This window comes from Nerophis ophidion, linkage group LG09 (assembly GCF_033978795.1).
Source record: "Nerophis ophidion isolate RoL-2023_Sa linkage group LG09, RoL_Noph_v1.0, whole genome shotgun sequence".
NCBI classification, from domain to species: Eukaryota; Metazoa; Chordata; class Actinopteri; order Syngnathiformes; family Syngnathidae; genus Nerophis; species Nerophis ophidion.
Genome location: NC_084619.1, coordinates 65,046,951 through 65,065,366, shown reverse-complemented (window position 1 = coordinate 65,065,366; position 18,416 = coordinate 65,046,951). Strand labels below are relative to the sequence as shown.

The following is an 18,416-nucleotide window of genomic DNA, read 5'->3' as shown; positions in this document are numbered from 1 at the left end:
CGATGTATCGCCCAGCCCTACATTGTTGATTGTCATGCCATGTTCGGATGTACTTTGTGGACGCCGTCTTGGCTCCACAGTAAGTCTTTGCTCTCATCCAGCATTCTGTTTTTGTTTACTTTGTAGCCAGTTCAGTTTTAGTTTCGTTCTGCGTAACCTTTCCTACGCTTCAATGCCTTTTCTTAAGGGCGCTCACCTTTTGTTTATTTTTGGTTTAAGCATTAGATACTTTTTTACCTGCACACTGCCTCCCGCTGTTTCCGACATCTATAAAGCAATTAGCTACCGGCTGCCATCTACTCATATGGAAGATTATTACACGGTTACTCTACCGAGCTGTAGACAGCACCAAAGAGTATAACATACAATGGAATTTGGAAAGAAAGTGTAAAAATAAGAATTAGCATGTCACTAAACATGTATAGTACACGTTTGTGTACTTATGGACTAAGTACATCATATCAAAAGATGATTCTTGATTTTTATTCTAATTAGGGTCCAATAAGCCCAAATAGCAAAGAGAAATTTAAAAAAGCATGTAAACAAACAGCTTTGGCCTTAAGAGGTGTTAAACCATAACCATGCATTGTCTCAAAGTAAGTGTACTGTCACCACCTGTCAAATCACACCCTGACTTATTTGGAGTTTTTTGCTGTTTTCCTCTGTGTAGTGTTTTAGTTCTTGTCTTGCGCTCCTTTTTTGGTGTGTTTTTCTCTTTTTTTGGTGTTTTCCTGTCAAAATTTCGGTTCGGTACGTACCTCGGTTTAGAGGTCACGGTTCGGTTCATTTTCGGTACAGTAAGAAAACACCTAAATATAAATGTTCTGGTTATTTATTTACCAAATTTGTACACAATGACTTTATCCTTTTAACATTGGGAACATTATAATAATTCTGCCCACATTAATCCACATTAAACTACCTCAAGTTGTTGTTTTGATTAAATAAAATGGCAAAACCTTTCTTCTACATATAAAAAGTGCAACATTAAACAGTTTCAAGTCAACTCATCATGCTTAATTTATTACAGCATTTGGGAAGTCTGTAGTTGACTTTATTATACACATGCACACTTCACACACACACACACTTTTATTATTTACACACACACACAGCAAAATGAGCTAATGTAACGCTAAAAGCCAATTAGCCTTCGCCTCAACTATGAGCGAGCTGAGCTGCAGTTTAAGCTTCTAGAACAGGGGTGTCAAACTCAAATACAGAGTGGGCCAACATTTTAAACGGAACAAAGCCACGGGCCAAGGTTGAACAAATTAACCTTTTAATAGGGACCCAAACAAGTTTTGCATTAAACATTGAACAAGCAAGGCTTATATAACTTTAGTGACATGCAAAATACAGTTTCAAATAATAATAATAATAATTTAAAAAATATCAATGGCATATCAAAAAATATGTCAATAAAAATGTTATGCCTTTTTTTCTATTTGCAATCTTCTGAAGTAAATATCCATTTTTTTCCACAGGCTAATAATACATTTGAAAATAAAATAACAATAATGAACAAACCAAACATTCAGGTTTTGAAGTAGCAAGAGAAAATGCATGAATAAAACGTTAATTATTGGTCAGTTTGCTGGAAGTTTCCCGGAAGAGTTAGTGCTGCAAGGGGTTCTGGGTATTTATTCTGTTGTGTTACGGCGCGGATGTTCACTCGAAATGTGTTTGTCATTCTTGTTTGGTGTGGGTTCACAGTGTGGCACATATTTGTAACAGTTCTAAAGTTGTTTATACGGCCACCCTCAGTGTGACCTGTATGGCTGTTGACCAAGTATGCCTTGCATTCACTTGTGTGTGTGTGTGTGGGTAAAAGCCACAAATATTATGTGACACGCTGTTAGTATGGAGGAAAAGCGGACGTGACGACAGGTTGTAGAGAACGCTAAAGGCAGTGCCTTAAATGGACGCGCCCAATATAGTTGTCCGGGTGGAAATCGGTAGAAATTCGGGAGAATGGTTGCCCCGGGAGATTTTCGGGAGGGGCACTGAACTTCGGGAGTCTACCGGGAAAATTAGGAGGGTTGGCAAGTATGAGTATTAGCGGTGAATGCGGTGTTTCAGCGGCACCGACGCTGTATAACACTGGCGGGCCAGCTCTAATGCTAATTTGATATTGCCTCAAGGGCCAAATTAAATTACACGGCGCCAGAGTTTGACACCCATGTTCTAGAAGGTCAACGGGCTCATAGTGATGTTTGTAATAGTTGTGACTGGGAAGTGTTTTTTATATTTTGGGGAGTGTACGATGTCCGCTGCTCACCTGCTAGACACATATCTGCTCATCTCGATGCAGGAGCACTATCTCCATGCTTTCTGAATACGCACTGCTGATTGGCTGTTACATTGTTCTGAATACGCACTGCTGATTGGCTGTTACATTGCTCTGAATAAGCACTGCTGGTCGGTTTTGTATGTAACCAATCAGATGGTTGTGTGGGCGGGACAATGCTGGGTGCTCACTGCTCAGACAGACAGAGGCAGAAAGCAGAGCAGCTTGTTAAGACTTTAGTTTACAAACTCGTTCGATACACCCTCGTACCGAACCGAAATCCCCGTAACAAAACGGTTCAATACAAATACACGTACCGTTATACCCTTATTGTTAGCATATAATTGGCTTCTGGACGCTACAATACATTATATTTTGTTTTGTTAGGTGAGGCAGCTGATATGAAGCCGCCACAATCTGCATCCTGTTGAGATGTGCGGTTGTTGTTTAGGTGCGGGCTTTGGCGTGCTCCGGCGGCGCGGACAACCTGGTGCTCCTGGACAGAGAGAGGTTCAAACCGCTGACACAGGGAGTGGCTGCTGCCGGAGTGCTCATGAGCAACGACTTCAAGTGGAAAGTGGGGGAGGCTGAGTTTGAGTCCCTGATGAGGATGCTGGACAACCTGGTGAGTGAAGGATGACTTTTCTGTTCATAGGGGAACTGTATTGGTTGGTGAAAATATTAAACACAAAGTGGTATGGCTGAATAAGGTGGTAATATTCAAGAAAAAAGTCATAATAGTACAGGAATCAAGTTGGGATACTATGGAGGGGGGAAAAAAGAGTAAAAATCAGAGTTTTATGAGACAAAAGTTCATTAGTAATTTTAAAGAAAGAACGTTAAAGAAAATTAAACAATAAAAATCACCGGTATAGCTCGGTTGGTAGAGCGGCCATGCCAGCAACTTGAGGGTTGCAGGTTCGATCCCCGCTTCCACCATCTTAGTCACTGCCGTTGTGTCCTTGGGCAAGACACTTTACCCAACTGCTCCCAGTGCCACCCACACTGGTTTAAAATATAACTTAGATATTGGGTTGCACTTTGTAAAGCGCTTTGAGTCACTAGAGAAAAAGCGCTACATAAATATAATTCACTTCACAATAGTAAGAGAAAATTATTGTAATTTTATTAAAACGGAAAATCAAATCACTTTTTTTTTCAAAAGAAATGTTTAAAGTTCTAATTTTTCAAAAGTTTAAATTTTTTTTTTTTTTTAATGACAAGCTTATGAGATAAAAGTTAAAATTGTGGGACATTTTAAGAATTTGGATTTTGAAAAGAAAATGTTATTTAGAAGAAAATACATGTAAATGGTCACTAACATTGACGATTTTATACGAATAAACTTATAAAAGTTTAACTTCTCTTAGAATAGTTGTTGTATAATAGAAACCAAGATGTAATTGCACAAGGAAAAGTGTGTAGATGTATACTTAATTTTCCTAATATTTAAATTTTTTGTGTCATTTTTGCTTGTAAAGTTCTGACTTTATTCTCATGGTTAATTTTAGTGAGGTTGCAAACAGTAAATATCTATATACTATTTAAAATATTTAAATAGTATTAAATAAATTAATATATATATATATATATATATATAATTCATATATTATATTATTTATTATTATTATTATCAATTGCGAGCGAACTGTGGTGCTGAATTTCTCCCAGTGATCAATAAAGTACTTTCTATTCTATTCTATTCTAAAAGACATACATAGTATTTTGACCAAGATAAATGTTCAAATATATAAGAAATTATAAAAGGTTTGCACATTTTGAATGTTTGCAATCCCCGGTTTTAGCTACTGTGGTAAAAATGCCGAATCTTAAACAGGAACAATAGAGAGTTTGCTACAACAGTTTTAATTACTCACAATCAGATGGTACAAAGTTGGATTGAATCAATATGTGTACACAGACAATGTGTCCGCAGACGAAAGATGGTGTACCCTCATGAAGGAATTAAGAAAGAGCACACACCAGGCTTGGTATTCCCTTCTTATTTATACGCCCTCTGATGGCCTGATTGTAGCATAACAACATTTGTAACTGTCCAATGTTCAAATGTCACCCCACAACTTGACCTCTTATGTTGTGTCCCTCCCAATGCATTCCGTTTGGAGGTAACCCTAGGACAGAAATTTTCCACTACACTATTAAACAAGAAGTTGAGAAAACTATCCAGTTTTAATTACTCACAATCAGATAGTACAAAGTTGGATTGAATCTATATGTGTACACAGACAATGTGTCCGTAGATGAAAGATGGTGTACCCTCATGAAGGAATTAAGAAAGAGCGCACACCAGGCTTGGTCTTCCCTTCTTATTTATACGCCCTCTGATGGCCTGATTGTAGCATAACAACATTTGTAACTGTCCAATGTTCAAATGTCACCCCACAACTTGACCTCTTATGTTGTGTCCCTCCCAATGCATTCCGTTTGGAGGTAACCCTAGGACAGAAATTTTCCACTACACTATTAAAGAAGAAATTGAGAAAACTATCCAGTTTTAATTACTCACAATCAGAAAGTACAAAGTTGGATTGAATCAATATGTGTACACAGACAATGTGTCCGCAGACGAAAGATGGTGTACCCTCATGAAGGAATTAAGAAAGAGCGCACACCAGGCTTGGTCTTCCCTTCTTATTTATACGCCCTCTGATGGCCTGATTGTAGCATAACAACATTTGTAACTGTCCAATGTTCAAATGTCACCCCACAACTTGACCTCTTATGTTGTGTCCCTCCCAATGCATTCCGTTTGGAGGTAACCGTAGGACAGAAATTTTCCACTACACTATTAAACAAGAAGTTGAGAAAACTATCCAGATGGTGTGAATTTAAATATTTAGACACTTGAAGACGGTGTAACTTGGGTGGGCGGCATCCTCTTTACCGTCCTACGGTGCATAGTTTATTTGTCAAATCTTCCAGAGGAAGGGGAATACCGCTCCAAAACCAAACACTGAAGTCTGCATGTCTCCGCAGGGCTACAGAACAGGCCACTCTTACAGGAACCCCATTGTCCGTGAAAAGCCCAGGTCGAAGAACGACGTGGAGATCCCCGCCACCGTGTCTGCGGTGACAGCGGAGGACGAGGACTCGGGCCTGCGCAGCCCCTTCAAGTTCATGGTGCAGAAGAAGCAGCGCGAGCGCACCAGGTGGCTCACCTCGCCCAACAGCTACTTGAGGGTGAACATGCCGGAGCAGTCTCCCAGCGGGGACGTCAGCCCCAGAACCAAAACAATGGTGAGGCCTGTTCACAAAATGTCTTCCGTTATTTAGATTAGCCTGCCATCCTGTGGCCTGCTGGAGTATTGCTTTTTCAAAAAGATTTTTTCTGCCTCTCAGTGGATGAGGTCTTCAGAACCAGGCAAGAGCGTGGGCACGCCGATAAAGATTGAAGACCTGAACCAATTCGTCCCACTCAACACTGACCCCACAGAGGTTTTACACAAGAGGAACCGAGTAAGTTCAGATCCGGGTCAAATACGTGCCATTGAAACCACATCCCAACACTGTTTTGTATTTCAAGATAAAAGAGCAGCACAGAGGAGACCAGATGACCGCAGGTCCCAAGTCCCAGTTACTGGCAGGCATTGTTGTGGACACCGTACCAGGACCCGTGAGTGAATATGAAGATATGCAGGTCCAGTTCTTTTAGGTTGACGCCGACTGATGCTCTCATCCATGGCTAGGCTTTCATCATTGAGGATGAGGAGCATACTCGCTCCCTGCCCCCGAACCCTTTCAACCATCTGACAGAGGAGGTGCTGAAGGAGTACAAGAACATGGTGGAACGCAAGCAGCAAGGCCAAGACGGTCATTTTCCCCCCTGTTTCCACTTTCCTTACACTTGAAGGGCAACGGCAACTTTTCGGGGAATTTTGTCTATCGTTTACATTTATTAAGAAAGACATGATGGATTTTTGGATGGAGCCCCTCAATTCTGCCTATAGAGCCCTAAAAAAACATCCAAACTCCTCCATTGAGGTTTTAGATACATGATGTAAGTATATATGTCATGTAGTAGCATTTAATATTTAGCTATTTTGATCATTTTTAGCATACGCGGCACATTAATTTAATACATTTTTCTTATATATATTTATATAAAGGTTTATTTGAAATAGGGACAGATACAGAAATATGGATATCTGAAACACTTATCCAATGTACCGTATTTCCTTGATTTGCCGCCGGGGCGCTAATTAATTTAAAACCTCTTCTCACTCCGGCGCTTACCAAATGCATGCGGTAAATTTAGGCCTGCGCTTATAAATTTGAGTGTGATGTAAGGATACCATCATGAGAAGCACATTTAATAATAAAAACATTATGGTCTTACTTTTACTTATAAATGAAGTCCATGCGCAGCTCCATCTGATCAAAAGCTTCGATAACTTGTTTATAAGAAGTCTTCCTTATCTTTCTTCAGTTTTGATAGTCTCTCTGTCTTGATGGAGATCTTCCTTTAATACCTCCTGCTTCGATTGAAAGTCCAGTTTAGAAAACTGTTTTATTTTAGATATGTAATCCTCCATGTTAAAAGTGCAAGCGAGAGGAAAAAATAAACACACGCTGCTCACGCTTGCTGCTTGTTGTCACTTCTTCTGCAGCCGAGTAGTCGCAAGAAGGATCACTAGCGCCCTCTACCACCAGGAGGCGGGAGTCATTTAATGACTCATATTTGACACACGCAGCTACGGTATATTAATAAAACATAGCTGCTTACTGTCCTTTTTAGCATATTCAATAGCTTGGACCTTAAATCCTACTGAATAGCTCTTAATATTCTTCCCTTTATGCGATTTCAAATTATTGAAATAAGCCTCGTCAATTTTGAAAATGATGACAGATGTCACTCGTGACGTGACGAGATTGACCCGACGGAAATTCTAGACGTGCGCTAATAAAAGTAATATTTTGCGAAACAAGTTTGACCCGGCGTTAATCCTGAGCCGGCGGTACTGCAAAGCATGCGCTAATTATTTTGCTAAACGAGTTTGACCTGGCAGTAATTCTAGGTAGGCGCATACTATATACCCGGCGGCAATTCAAGGAAATACGGTATGCATCTTAGTGTTTGTAGCCAAAGCTGATTTACAACACTTGTCCACATCAACAACACAGATCTAACATTAAAAATAGGGGGGGAAAAAGGATAAGGCGAAGAGGAATCGATAATAATGATAAAAGTAATAATACAGACAAAGTGCAAACTAGATAAAAGCCAATAATAATAATAACACAGACAAAGTGAAGACTAGGTAAAATAAAACAATTAGTAGAAACTAAACATGGGAACACAAATGTTGCTCAACAAGCCACAATTTTGTTTGTTTTTTGAAAGTGACAAATGCAGGGCAGCACGGTGGTAGTGGGCATAGTGCGTCTGCCTCACAATACGAAGGTCCTGAGTAGTCCCAAATTCAATCCCGGGCTCGGGATCTTTCCGTGTGGAGTTTGCATGTTCTCCCCGTGACTGCGTGGCTTCCCTCCGGGTACTCCGGCTTCCTCCCACCTCCAAAGACATGCACTTGGGGATAGGTTGATTGGCAACACTAAAATCATGATCAAGGATGATGGGTCACATGCAGAGGATAATTTCACCACACCTAGTGTGTGTGTGTGCCAATCATTGGTTCTTTAACTCTAACCTTTTTAGTTAGAATGCATAAAAATCCAATCCGTCGTCATGTCTTTCATAAAGATTGTGAACGATCGGCAAAATTCCAAAGTGCAGTTCCCGTTCAAGGAAAGAGAGTCTCCACCACTTTTATTCTAATACTTAATTCTGATTTATAGCTACGTTTAAAATCAACATCCTCATTGCAGACGACGAAGACGCCACCGATGCAGAAGAGATGACCACCTTTGACGGCTCGACAATTTCCCTTTCACTCTCTCCCATGATGACGCCAACCAAGCAAGGTAAGGCACGACTCGGTTTAAAGTGTGTTTACTTGATATGCTCTTATCTGTTTGTATACGTTAGGCTAAGCAGGTGGCATTCATGTGCCACTAAAGTTAGAGTTTATGAAGACAGTCGCTAGGAAACATCAACAACAGTTGTCAGATTTTCACAGCTGGAAGTTTAGATCATAGCTCGGTTGGTAGAGCGGCCGTGCCAGCAACTTGAGGGTTGCAGGTTCGATTCCCGCTTACGTCATCCTAGTCACTGCCGTTGTGTCCTTGGGCAAGACACTTTACCCACCTGCTCCCAGTGTCACCCACACTGGTTTAAATGTAACTTAAATATTGGGTTTCACTATGTAAAGCGCTTTGAGTCACTAGAGAAAAGCGCTATATAAATATAATTCACTTCACTTCATCATGACTCTCACATGACATTACACTTTGGTTATTATTGGTTTCTACCTTTTTCTCATGAAGCTCATTATTAACCCACTTTTATTCCTAGTAGAATTTTCCCCAAAATATTCATCTTTTTTTTGGTTCTTGCTTCATCTTCAAAAAATATCGATTTCTAGTAAAATCAAGTGTCGTATAAGATTTTCCCAAAAATTGTCTCTTTGTTTCTAGAACTATTTTTTTGTCATTTAACTTAAAATTACAACTTGAGTCTCTTGAAATTATCACTTATTTTATTTTATCCCTATAAAATGTTACTCATAAAATTCTGATTTTGTTCATGTTGTATTTGCCCCTTTAACCTGCCAACTTTTTCCATGTAGAATTCCAATTTTATTCAATGAAATGTAACAAGTTTTCTCTTTAAAGGGGAACATTATCACAATTTCAAAAGGGTTAAAAACAATAAAAAATCAGTTCCCAGTGGCTTGTTGTATTTTTTGAATTTTTTTTCAAAATTTTACCGGTTTCGGAATATCCCTAAATAAAGCTTTAAAGTGCCTTATTTTCGCTATCTTCGAAACCACTATCCATTTCCCTGTGATGTCATACAGGGCTGCCAATACAAACAACATGGCGGTTACCACAGCAAGATATAGCGACATTAGCTCGGATTCAGACTCGGATTTCAGCGGCTTAAGCGATTCAACAGATTACGCATGTATTTAAACAGATGGTTGGAGTATGAAAGTATTGAAGAAGAAACTGAAGCCATTGAGCGAATAGCTATTCACGCTATTCATAGCCCTAGCATGGCCGAATAGCTGCGTTAGCATCGCCGGTAAAATGTGCGGACCAAACGATCAGGACTTTCGCATCTTTTGACACTGGAGCAACTTAAATCCGTCGATTGGTAAGTGTTTTTTTCGCATTAAATGTGGGTGGAAGGAAACGTAATATAGTTGCAAATGCATCTACAGGTTATCCATACATCTCTGTGCCATGTCTGCCTTAGCATCTCCGGTAAAATGTGGAGAAACTCCAGCACATTCAATGGGGGTCTGGCGGCAGACACTTTGGCATCTTCGGGCCAGTGGTGCAACTTGAATCCCTCCCTGTTAGTGTTGTTACACCCTCCGACAACACACCGTCAAGGCATGATGTCTCTAAGGTTCCAAAAAATAGTAAAAAAAAATGGAAAATAACTGACCTGAGACCCGGTGTTTGTAATGTGTAGAAAATGAAAATGGCGGGTGTGTTACCTCGGCGACGTCACATTCTGACGTCATCGCCTCCAGCGCGATAAACAGAAAGGCGTTTAATTTGCCAAAATTCACCCATTTAGAGTTCGGAAATCGGTTAAAAAAATATATGGTCTTTTTTTCTGCACCATCAAGGTATATATTGACGCTTACATAGGTCTGGTGATAATGTTCCCCTTTTAAAGAAGGATTTACAATTGTTTTTAAAGTACTTCGTATTAAGATCGTAATTGTTATTCTTGTAAAATTGAGTATTTTTCCCCATAAAACATGTTTTGAGTTATTTCACCTATTTTTAAGTACATAACTCCACATGTGTTCATTCATAGTTTGATGCCTTCAGTGGCAATCTACAATGTAAATAGTCATATATATATATATATACATATATATATATATATATATATATATATATATATATATATTTGGGCTGTGAATCTTTGGGTGTCCCACGATTCGATTCAATATCGATTCTTGGGGTCACGGTTCGATAATATATCAATTTTTTTTCGATTCGATTCTCGATTCAAAAACGATTTTTTTCCCCGATTTGAAAGGATTCTGTATTCATTCAACACATAGGATTTCAGCAGGATCCACCCCAGTCTGCTGACATGCTAGCAGAGGAGTAGATTTTTGTAAAAAGCTTTTATGATTGTAAAGGACAATGTTTTATCAACTGATTGCAATAATGTACATTTGTTTTAACTATTAAACAAACCAAAAAAATGACATTTTATCTTTGTGAAAACAGTGTGTTGTCAAGCTTATGAGATGCGATGCAAGTGTAAGCCACTGTGACACTTTTTTTTTATTTCTACAAATGTTTAATGATAATTTCAATGAGGGATTTTTAATCACTGCTATGCTGAAATTATAACTAATATTGATACTGTTGTTGATGATATAAATTTTTGTTTCAATACCTTTGTTTTTTTCTGTGTCGTGTTTGTGTCTCCTCTCAAGTGCTCTGTTTATTGCAGTTTTGAGTGTTGCTGGGTCAGGTTCGGTTTTGGAATTGGATTGCATTGTTATGGTATTGCAGTGTGGTGGTTTGTTGGATTGATTAAAAAAATAAAAATCGATTTTTTTTAAAAATTAGAATGGATTCCGAATCGCACAACATAAACAATTTGATTCGTATTCGAATCGATTTTTTCCCACACCCCTAATGTGTATATACATATATATATATATATATATATATATATATATATATATATATATATATATATATATATATATATATATATATATATATATATATATATATATATATATATATATATACATATATATATTTATATTGACTCATGAAGCACTGAAAACATACTTTGCTTGCCGACACCGGATGTTTTGTTGACGTATCCACTTGGGTTGGTGGACTGCGTCTTTCCCCTCACACACGACTGACGTAGGTCGCCTAAAGATGGCGTAAAAGTCACATTCAGGATGCATTTCCGTTTAAACTGAAGTTCCATTTGAAAAACACTAAATTCCAAATGTATTGGGACCACAAAATCTGATTTGAAGCACTTTGGACTGTTCAGACTGGCAATAAAAGACTTGTTCTGCGTCACTTGAAGGCAGGAAAAAAAATCCAATTTGGTGTCCAGTGTAAACGAGACCTTCAAATGGCGTGTAATATATCAGCTTCTGTTTTGTTGCTGACAGACTCCATAACCAACGGGAAAGACCAGGCGTCAGACCTGGAGGAGGACCTGAGCACGGAGGTTTCCAAGCTGAGCCTGAGCACTTCCGAGTCGCTGGAAACCTCCACCGCCACCAAGGGGGAGGTGCAGACTCCGGAGAGCCAAGCCAAGAAGAAGAAGAAGACGAAGTTCCGCACGCCGTCCTTCTTGAAGAAGAGCAAGAAGAAAAGCGAAGCGTGCGTGCATTAACGCCGGGGTAAAAAACGCCTTCTCAGACGTCCCAGAACAAGTGAAAGATAGCCGTGGTTCTCTGACGCTCTCTTTTTTTTTGTAACGATATTCCCTTTTTTTGCACAAACTCCTCATGAATGTATCCTAAACTAGCACGTGGCTACCAAGTGTAAAAGAAACATTCCAGACGGTCGACTATTAGACGAGTGTGTGCGCTCTGGTTACCCGTGAAATACTAAAACTCTTGTACTAAACGCGCTGTGACTACAGTCGTGCTCATAAGTTGACATAGCCTGGGAGGATTGATCATTTCTTTGCCATTCTTCAGAGAATAGGAATGATAACAAAGAAAACCTTTCTTCCACTCATGCTTAATGGTTGTGTGAAGCTCTTATAATCGGCAAACAACTGTGTTTACTCTTTTTAAATCAAAATGACAAAAGAAAGTACCCAAATGACCCCGATTAAAAGTTTACATACCCCAGTGACATGCACAAAAGTTGACACAAACAGGTTTAAATGGCTAATCAAGGTTCCAATCCTCACCTGTGACCTGTTTGTTTGTAATTAATGTGTGTGTAAAAGGTCGGTGAGTTTCTGGGCTTCTGACAGACCATTGCATCTTTCATCCAGTGCCGCACAGATCTTTCCGGATTCCGAGTCATGGGGAAGGCAAAAGAATTGTCACAGGATCTGCGAGGAAAGGTAATTGAACTGCATAAAACAGGAAAGGGGGTATAAAAAAGACATCCAAGGAATTGATAATGCCAATCAGCAGTGATCAAACGCTGATTAAGAAGTGGAAAATGAGGGATTCAGGTAGACCGGTAAAGTTTTCGGCCACAACTGCCAGGAAAATTGTTGGAGATGCAAATAAAAATCCACAAATAACTTCAGCTGAAATACAGAACTCTCTGGAAAAACTGTGGTGTGGCTGTTTCAAGATGCACAATAAGGAGGCAATTGAAGAAAAATGGGCTGCATGGTCGAGTCGCCGGAAGAAAGCCATTTCTGCGCAAATGTCACAAAGTATCCCGCTTGAAGGCAACACATGATGTAAGAGTCTATATTAGCTGGGATGAGAATCAGCACCTCCAAGTCAGAGTCCATGGTTCTCGCCCGGAAAAGGGTGGAGTGCCATCTACGGGTTGGGGAGGAGATCAAGTACCTCAGAGTCTTGTTCACGAGTGAGGGAAGAGTGGATCGAGAGGTCGACAGACGGATCGGTGCGGCGTCTTCAGTAAGGCAGACGCTGTATCGATCCGTTGTGGTGAAGAAGGAGCTGAGCCGGAAGGCAAAGCTCTCAATTTACCGGGGGATCTACGTTCCCATCCTCTCCTATGGTAATGATCTTTGGGTTATGACCGAAAGGACAAGATCACGGGTACGAGCGGGCATGGGGAAGACCCAGGACACGTTGGGAAGACTATGTCTCCCGGCTGGCCTGGGAACGCCTCAGGATCCCCCGGGAGGAGCTCGTTTTTGATTGATTGAAACTTTTATTAGTAGATTGTACAGTTCAGTACATATTCCGTACAATTGACCATTAAATAGTAACACCCGAATAAGTTTTTCAACTTGTTTAAGTCGGGGTCCACGTTAATCAATTCATGGACCAAGTGGCTGAGGAAAGGGAAGTCCGGGCTTCCCTGTTCAGGCTGCAGATGAGGTTGTTCGGGCATCTGGTCAGGATGCCACCTGAACGCCTCCCTAAGGAGGTGTTCAGGGCACATCCAACCGGTAGGAGACCACGGGGAAGACCCAGGACACGTTGGGAAGACTATGTCTCCCGGCTGGCCTGGGAACGCCTTGGGATCCCCCGGGAAGAGCTGGACGAAGTGGCTGGGGAGAGGGAAGTCTGGGCTTCCCTGCTTAGGCTGCTGCCCCCGCGGAAAAAGATGGATGGATGTTTATTGGGATAAGGTAAACATCCATCCATCCATTTCTACCACTTGTCCCTTTTGCGGTCGCATCTGTTCAGTATTTTAACATAAAAGTGTTTGACTGTGAGGCTTCAAAAGCCACAGAATGCAACGGCTCCATCAGACACCCAAACACTGGCTTAGTAACCACAATACCTGTATATTGATTGATTGATTGAAACTTTTATTAGTAGATTGTACAGTTCAGTACATATTCCCTACAATTGACCACTAAATGGTAACACCCCAATACGTTTTTCAACTTGTTTAAGTCGGGGTCCACGTTAATCAATTCATGGACCAAGTGGCTGAGGAAAGGGAAGTCCGGGCTTCCCTGTTTAGGCTGCTGCCCCCGTGACCCGACCTAGGATAAGCGTAAGAAGATGGATGGTTGGATATCCCGCTTACATTACGCCAAACAGCACAGAGACAAGCCTCAAAACTTCTGGAACAAAGTCATTTGGAGTGATGAGATCAAAATTGTATTTTCTGGCCACGCGACCATGCAGCCCATTTTTCTTCAAGGGCCTCCCTTAAATCCTCCCAGGGTATGTCAACTTACGAGCACAGCTGTTTGACGTAATAATAGGCTGCTTGCAACGTTCGCCATCCATCATGTGACCTACAATGTGAAGCTGTGTAAATAGTTTTGCTATAACGTGACCGCACAATCGTAACACTTTGTTTTAACACCACCATGTTTTTTTTATATGTCTTCGGCCGGGTTATTACCTTTTATGACGACGTGGTTGATGTTTAAAGACGGCAGGGCGTCCGCTATGAAATAAAAGCCTGGTCCCAACTATTTTTGCCACCGCTTATTCTCGCTCCTCCACGAATAATCGGAAGAAGAAAAGGGCCTCTTTTTTTTCTTTCTTTTTTTTTGTTGTTGTTGAAACAATGCGCAGCGTGGAGTGATAATTGGCCGTGTGAAGCTCTATAATCAGCCCCGCGGCCACGATATGAATGGCTGTTGTCATGGTAATCCAGCCGAGAGGGGCTGCACGGACAAAGAGGGGATTTGGTGTCTCCAACAGGTGTTGGTGCTCCTCCACACTCCCGCCCCTCACCCTCACCCATACACGTTGAAGGACGTCAGGAAGAAGAGGGGTTAAAAAAGGGCAGCATTTAATTGCATAGATCAGGGGTCACCAACCTTTTTGAAACCAAGAGCTACTTCGTGGGTACTGATTAATGCGAAGGGCTACCAGTTTGATACACACTTAAATAAATTGCCAGAAATAGCCAATTTGCTCAATTTACCTTAAACTCTGTTATTATTAATAATTAATGATATTTATCTTTGTGGAAACACTGATCATCTTAAGGATTTCTCACAATTAATATATAGAAACAGATAAATATCAACCAAAAATGGGTATTTCTGTCTGTCATTTCGTCGTACATTTTTTTTCCTTCTACGGATGGTTTTTTGTAGAAAATAAATGATGGAAAAAACACGGTTTAAAAGAGACGGAAAAAAACCACGAAAAAAATGAAAATTAAATTTTGAAACATAGTTTATCTTCAATTTCGACTCTCTAAAATTCAAAATTCAATCGAAAAAAAGAAGAGAAAAACTAGCTAATTCGAATCTTTTTGAAAAAAATTATTTATGGAACATCATTAGTAATTTTTCCTGATTAAGATTATTTTTTAGAATTTAATGACATGTTCTTAAATGGGTTAAAATCCAATCTGCACTTTTAGAATATATAACAAATTGGACCAAGCTATATGTATAACAAAGACAAATCTAGATTAGTTGTAGATTTTCCAGAACAAAAATTTTAAAAGACTTTGAAATAAGATTTAAATTTGTTTATACAGATTTTCTAGATTTGCCAGAATTTGCCAGTTTTTTTTTATTTTAATCATAAATTTGAAGAAATATTTCACAAATATACTTCTTCGAAAAAACACAAGCTAAAATGAAGATTTAAATTAAAATGTATTTATTATTCTTTACAATAAAAAAAAATACTTGAACATTGATTTAAATTGTCAGCAAAGAAAAGGAAGGATTTTTTAAAAGGTAAAAAGGTTTATGTGTTTAAAAATCATTTTTACGGTTGTATTTTTTTCTCTAAAATTCCTTCCATCCATCCATTTCCTACCGCTTATTCCCTTTGGGGTCGCGGGGGGCGCTGGTGCCTATCTCAGCTACAATCAGGCGGAAGGCGGTGTACACCCTGGACAAGTCGCTGCCTCGTCGCAGGTTCTCTAAAATTGTCTTTCTGAAAGTTATAAGAAGCAAAGTAAAAAAATAAAATAATTTATTTTCTTGGATTTTCAAATTCTATTTGAGTTTTGTCTCTCTTAAAATCAAAAATGTTGAGCAAAAGCGAGACCAGCTTGCTAGTAAATAAATAAAATTTAAAAAATAGAGGCAGCTCACTGGTAAGTGCTGCTATTTGAGCTATTTTTAGAACAGGCCAGCGGGCGACTCATCTGGTCCTTACGGGCACCGCGTTGGTGAGCCCTGGCATAGTTTAATAGGAAGATGTTTCTCCATCTTCACGTATTTTAAGGTACAAAGCGTGTGGCGGTTACTGGATAAAGAGCAGGTGACACGCGTCTGGCCTGGGGGCGGAGCTTAACTGCTGCGACCTCGGGGGCAAAGTGCAGCCATTGTCTCCTCACAAACAACAGCCTGACTATTCTAATGGGTGGGGGGGATTCTAACAGGTGGATGGGTCGCACTTCAACGTATTGTCCAACTATTGCAGTTGTGTATTCCCACTATTGCGGTTGTATATTCCCACTATTGCAGTTGTATATTCCCACTATTGCACTTGTATATTCCCACTATTGCAGTTGTATATTCCCACTCACTATTGCAGTTGTATATTCCCACTCACTATTGCAGTTGTATATTCCCACTATTGCAGTTGTATATTCCCACTCACTATTGCAGTTGTATATTCCCACTATTGCACTTGTATATTCCCACTCACTATTGCAGTTGTATATTCCCACTCACTATTGCAGTTGTATATTCCCACTATTGCAGTTGTATATTCCCACTATTGCAGTTGTATATTCCCACTATTGCAGTTGTATATCCCCACTATTCCAGTTGTATATCCCCACTATTCCAGTTGTATATTCCCACTATTGCAGTTGTATATTCCCACTATTGCAGTTGTATATTCCCACTATTGCAGTTGTATATTCCCACTCACTATTGCAGTTGTATATTCCCACTATTGCACTTGTATATTCCCACTCACTATTGCACTTGTATATTCCCACTCACTATTGCAGTTGTATATTCCCACTATTGCAGTTGTATATTCCCACTATTGCAGTTGTATATTCCCACTATTGCAGTTGTATATTCCCACTATTGCAGTTGTATATCCCCACTATTCCAGTTGTATATCCCCACTATTCCAGTTGTATATTCCCACTATTGCAGTTGTATATTCCCACTATTGCAGTTGTATATTCCCACTATTGCAGTTGTATATTCCCAATATTGCAGTTGTATATTCCCACTATTCCAGTTGTATATTCCCACTATTCCAGTTATATATTCCCACTCACTATTGCAGTTGTATATTCCCACTATTGCAGTTGTATATTCCCACTATTGCAGTTGTATATCCCCACTATTCCAGTTGTATATCCCCACTATTGCAGTTGTATATTCCCACTATTGCAGTTGTATATTCCCACTATTGCAGTTGTATATTCCCACTATTGCAGTTGTATATCCCCACTATTCCAGTTGTATATCCCCACTATTGCAGTTGTATATTCCCACTATTGCAGTTGTATATTCCCACTATTGCAGTTGTATATTCCCACTATTGCAGTTGTATATCCCCACTATTCCAGTTGTATATCCCCACTATTCCAGTTGTATATTCCCACTATTGCAGTTGTATATTCCCACTATTGCAGTTGTATATTCCCACTATTGCAGTTGTATATTCCCACTCACTATTGCAGTTGTATATTCCCACTATTGCACTTGTATATTCCCACTCACTATTGCACTTGTATATTCCCACTCACTATTGCACTTGTATATTCCCACTATTGCAGTTGTATATTCCCACTATTGCAGTTGTATATTCCCACTATTGCAGTTGTATATTCCCACTATTGCAGTTGTATATCCCCACTATTCCAGTTGTATATCCCCACTATTCCAGTTGTATATTCCCACTATTGCAGTTGTATATTCCCACTATTGCAGTTGTATATTCCCACTATTGCAGTTGTATATTCCCAATATTGCAGTTGTATATTCCCACTATTCCAGTTGTATATTCCCACTATTCCAGTTATATATTCCCACTCACTATTGCAGTTGTATATTCCCACTATTGCAGTTGTATATTCCCACTATTGCAGTTGTATATCCCCACTATTCCAGTTGTATATTCCCACTATTGCAGTTGTATATTCCCACTATTGCAGTTGTATATTCCCACTATTGCAGTTGTATATTCCCACTATTGCAGTTGTATATTCCCACTATTGCAGTTGTATATCCCCACTATTCCAGTTGTATATCCCCACTATTGCAGTTGTATATTCCCACTATTGCAGTTGTATATTCCCACTATTGCAGTTGTATATTCTCACTATTGCAGTTGTATATTCCCACTATCGCACTTGTATATTCCCACTATCGCACTTGTATATTCCCACTATCGCACTTGTATATTCCCACTATTGCAGTTGTATATTCCCACTCACTATTGCAGTTGTATATCCCCAC

The 18,416-nt window shown here is 39.7% G+C and overlaps 1 protein-coding gene across 2 annotated transcripts in view; it reads left to right on the top strand.

Moving 5' to 3' along the window:
• The window catches only part of add3b (adducin 3 (gamma) b), a 53,549-nt gene extending 39,063 nt beyond the window's left edge, over positions 1-14,486 (top strand). For both annotated transcript variants that reach the window (XM_061911584.1, XM_061911583.1), the window contains 7 exons: positions 2,742-2,915; positions 5,288-5,548; positions 5,651-5,767; positions 5,835-5,924; positions 5,998-6,121; positions 8,138-8,233; positions 11,551-14,486. In XM_061911584.1, the coding sequence (XP_061767568.1) occupies positions 2,742-2,915; positions 5,288-5,548; positions 5,651-5,767; positions 5,835-5,924; positions 5,998-6,121; positions 8,138-8,233; positions 11,551-11,777 (1,089 nt within the window). In that variant the 3' untranslated portion in view covers positions 11,778-14,486. The remainder of the gene's footprint in view (positions 1-2,741; positions 2,916-5,287; positions 5,549-5,650; positions 5,768-5,834; positions 5,925-5,997; positions 6,122-8,137; positions 8,234-11,550) is intronic.
• Positions 14,487-18,416: the final 3,930 nt, after the last annotated feature.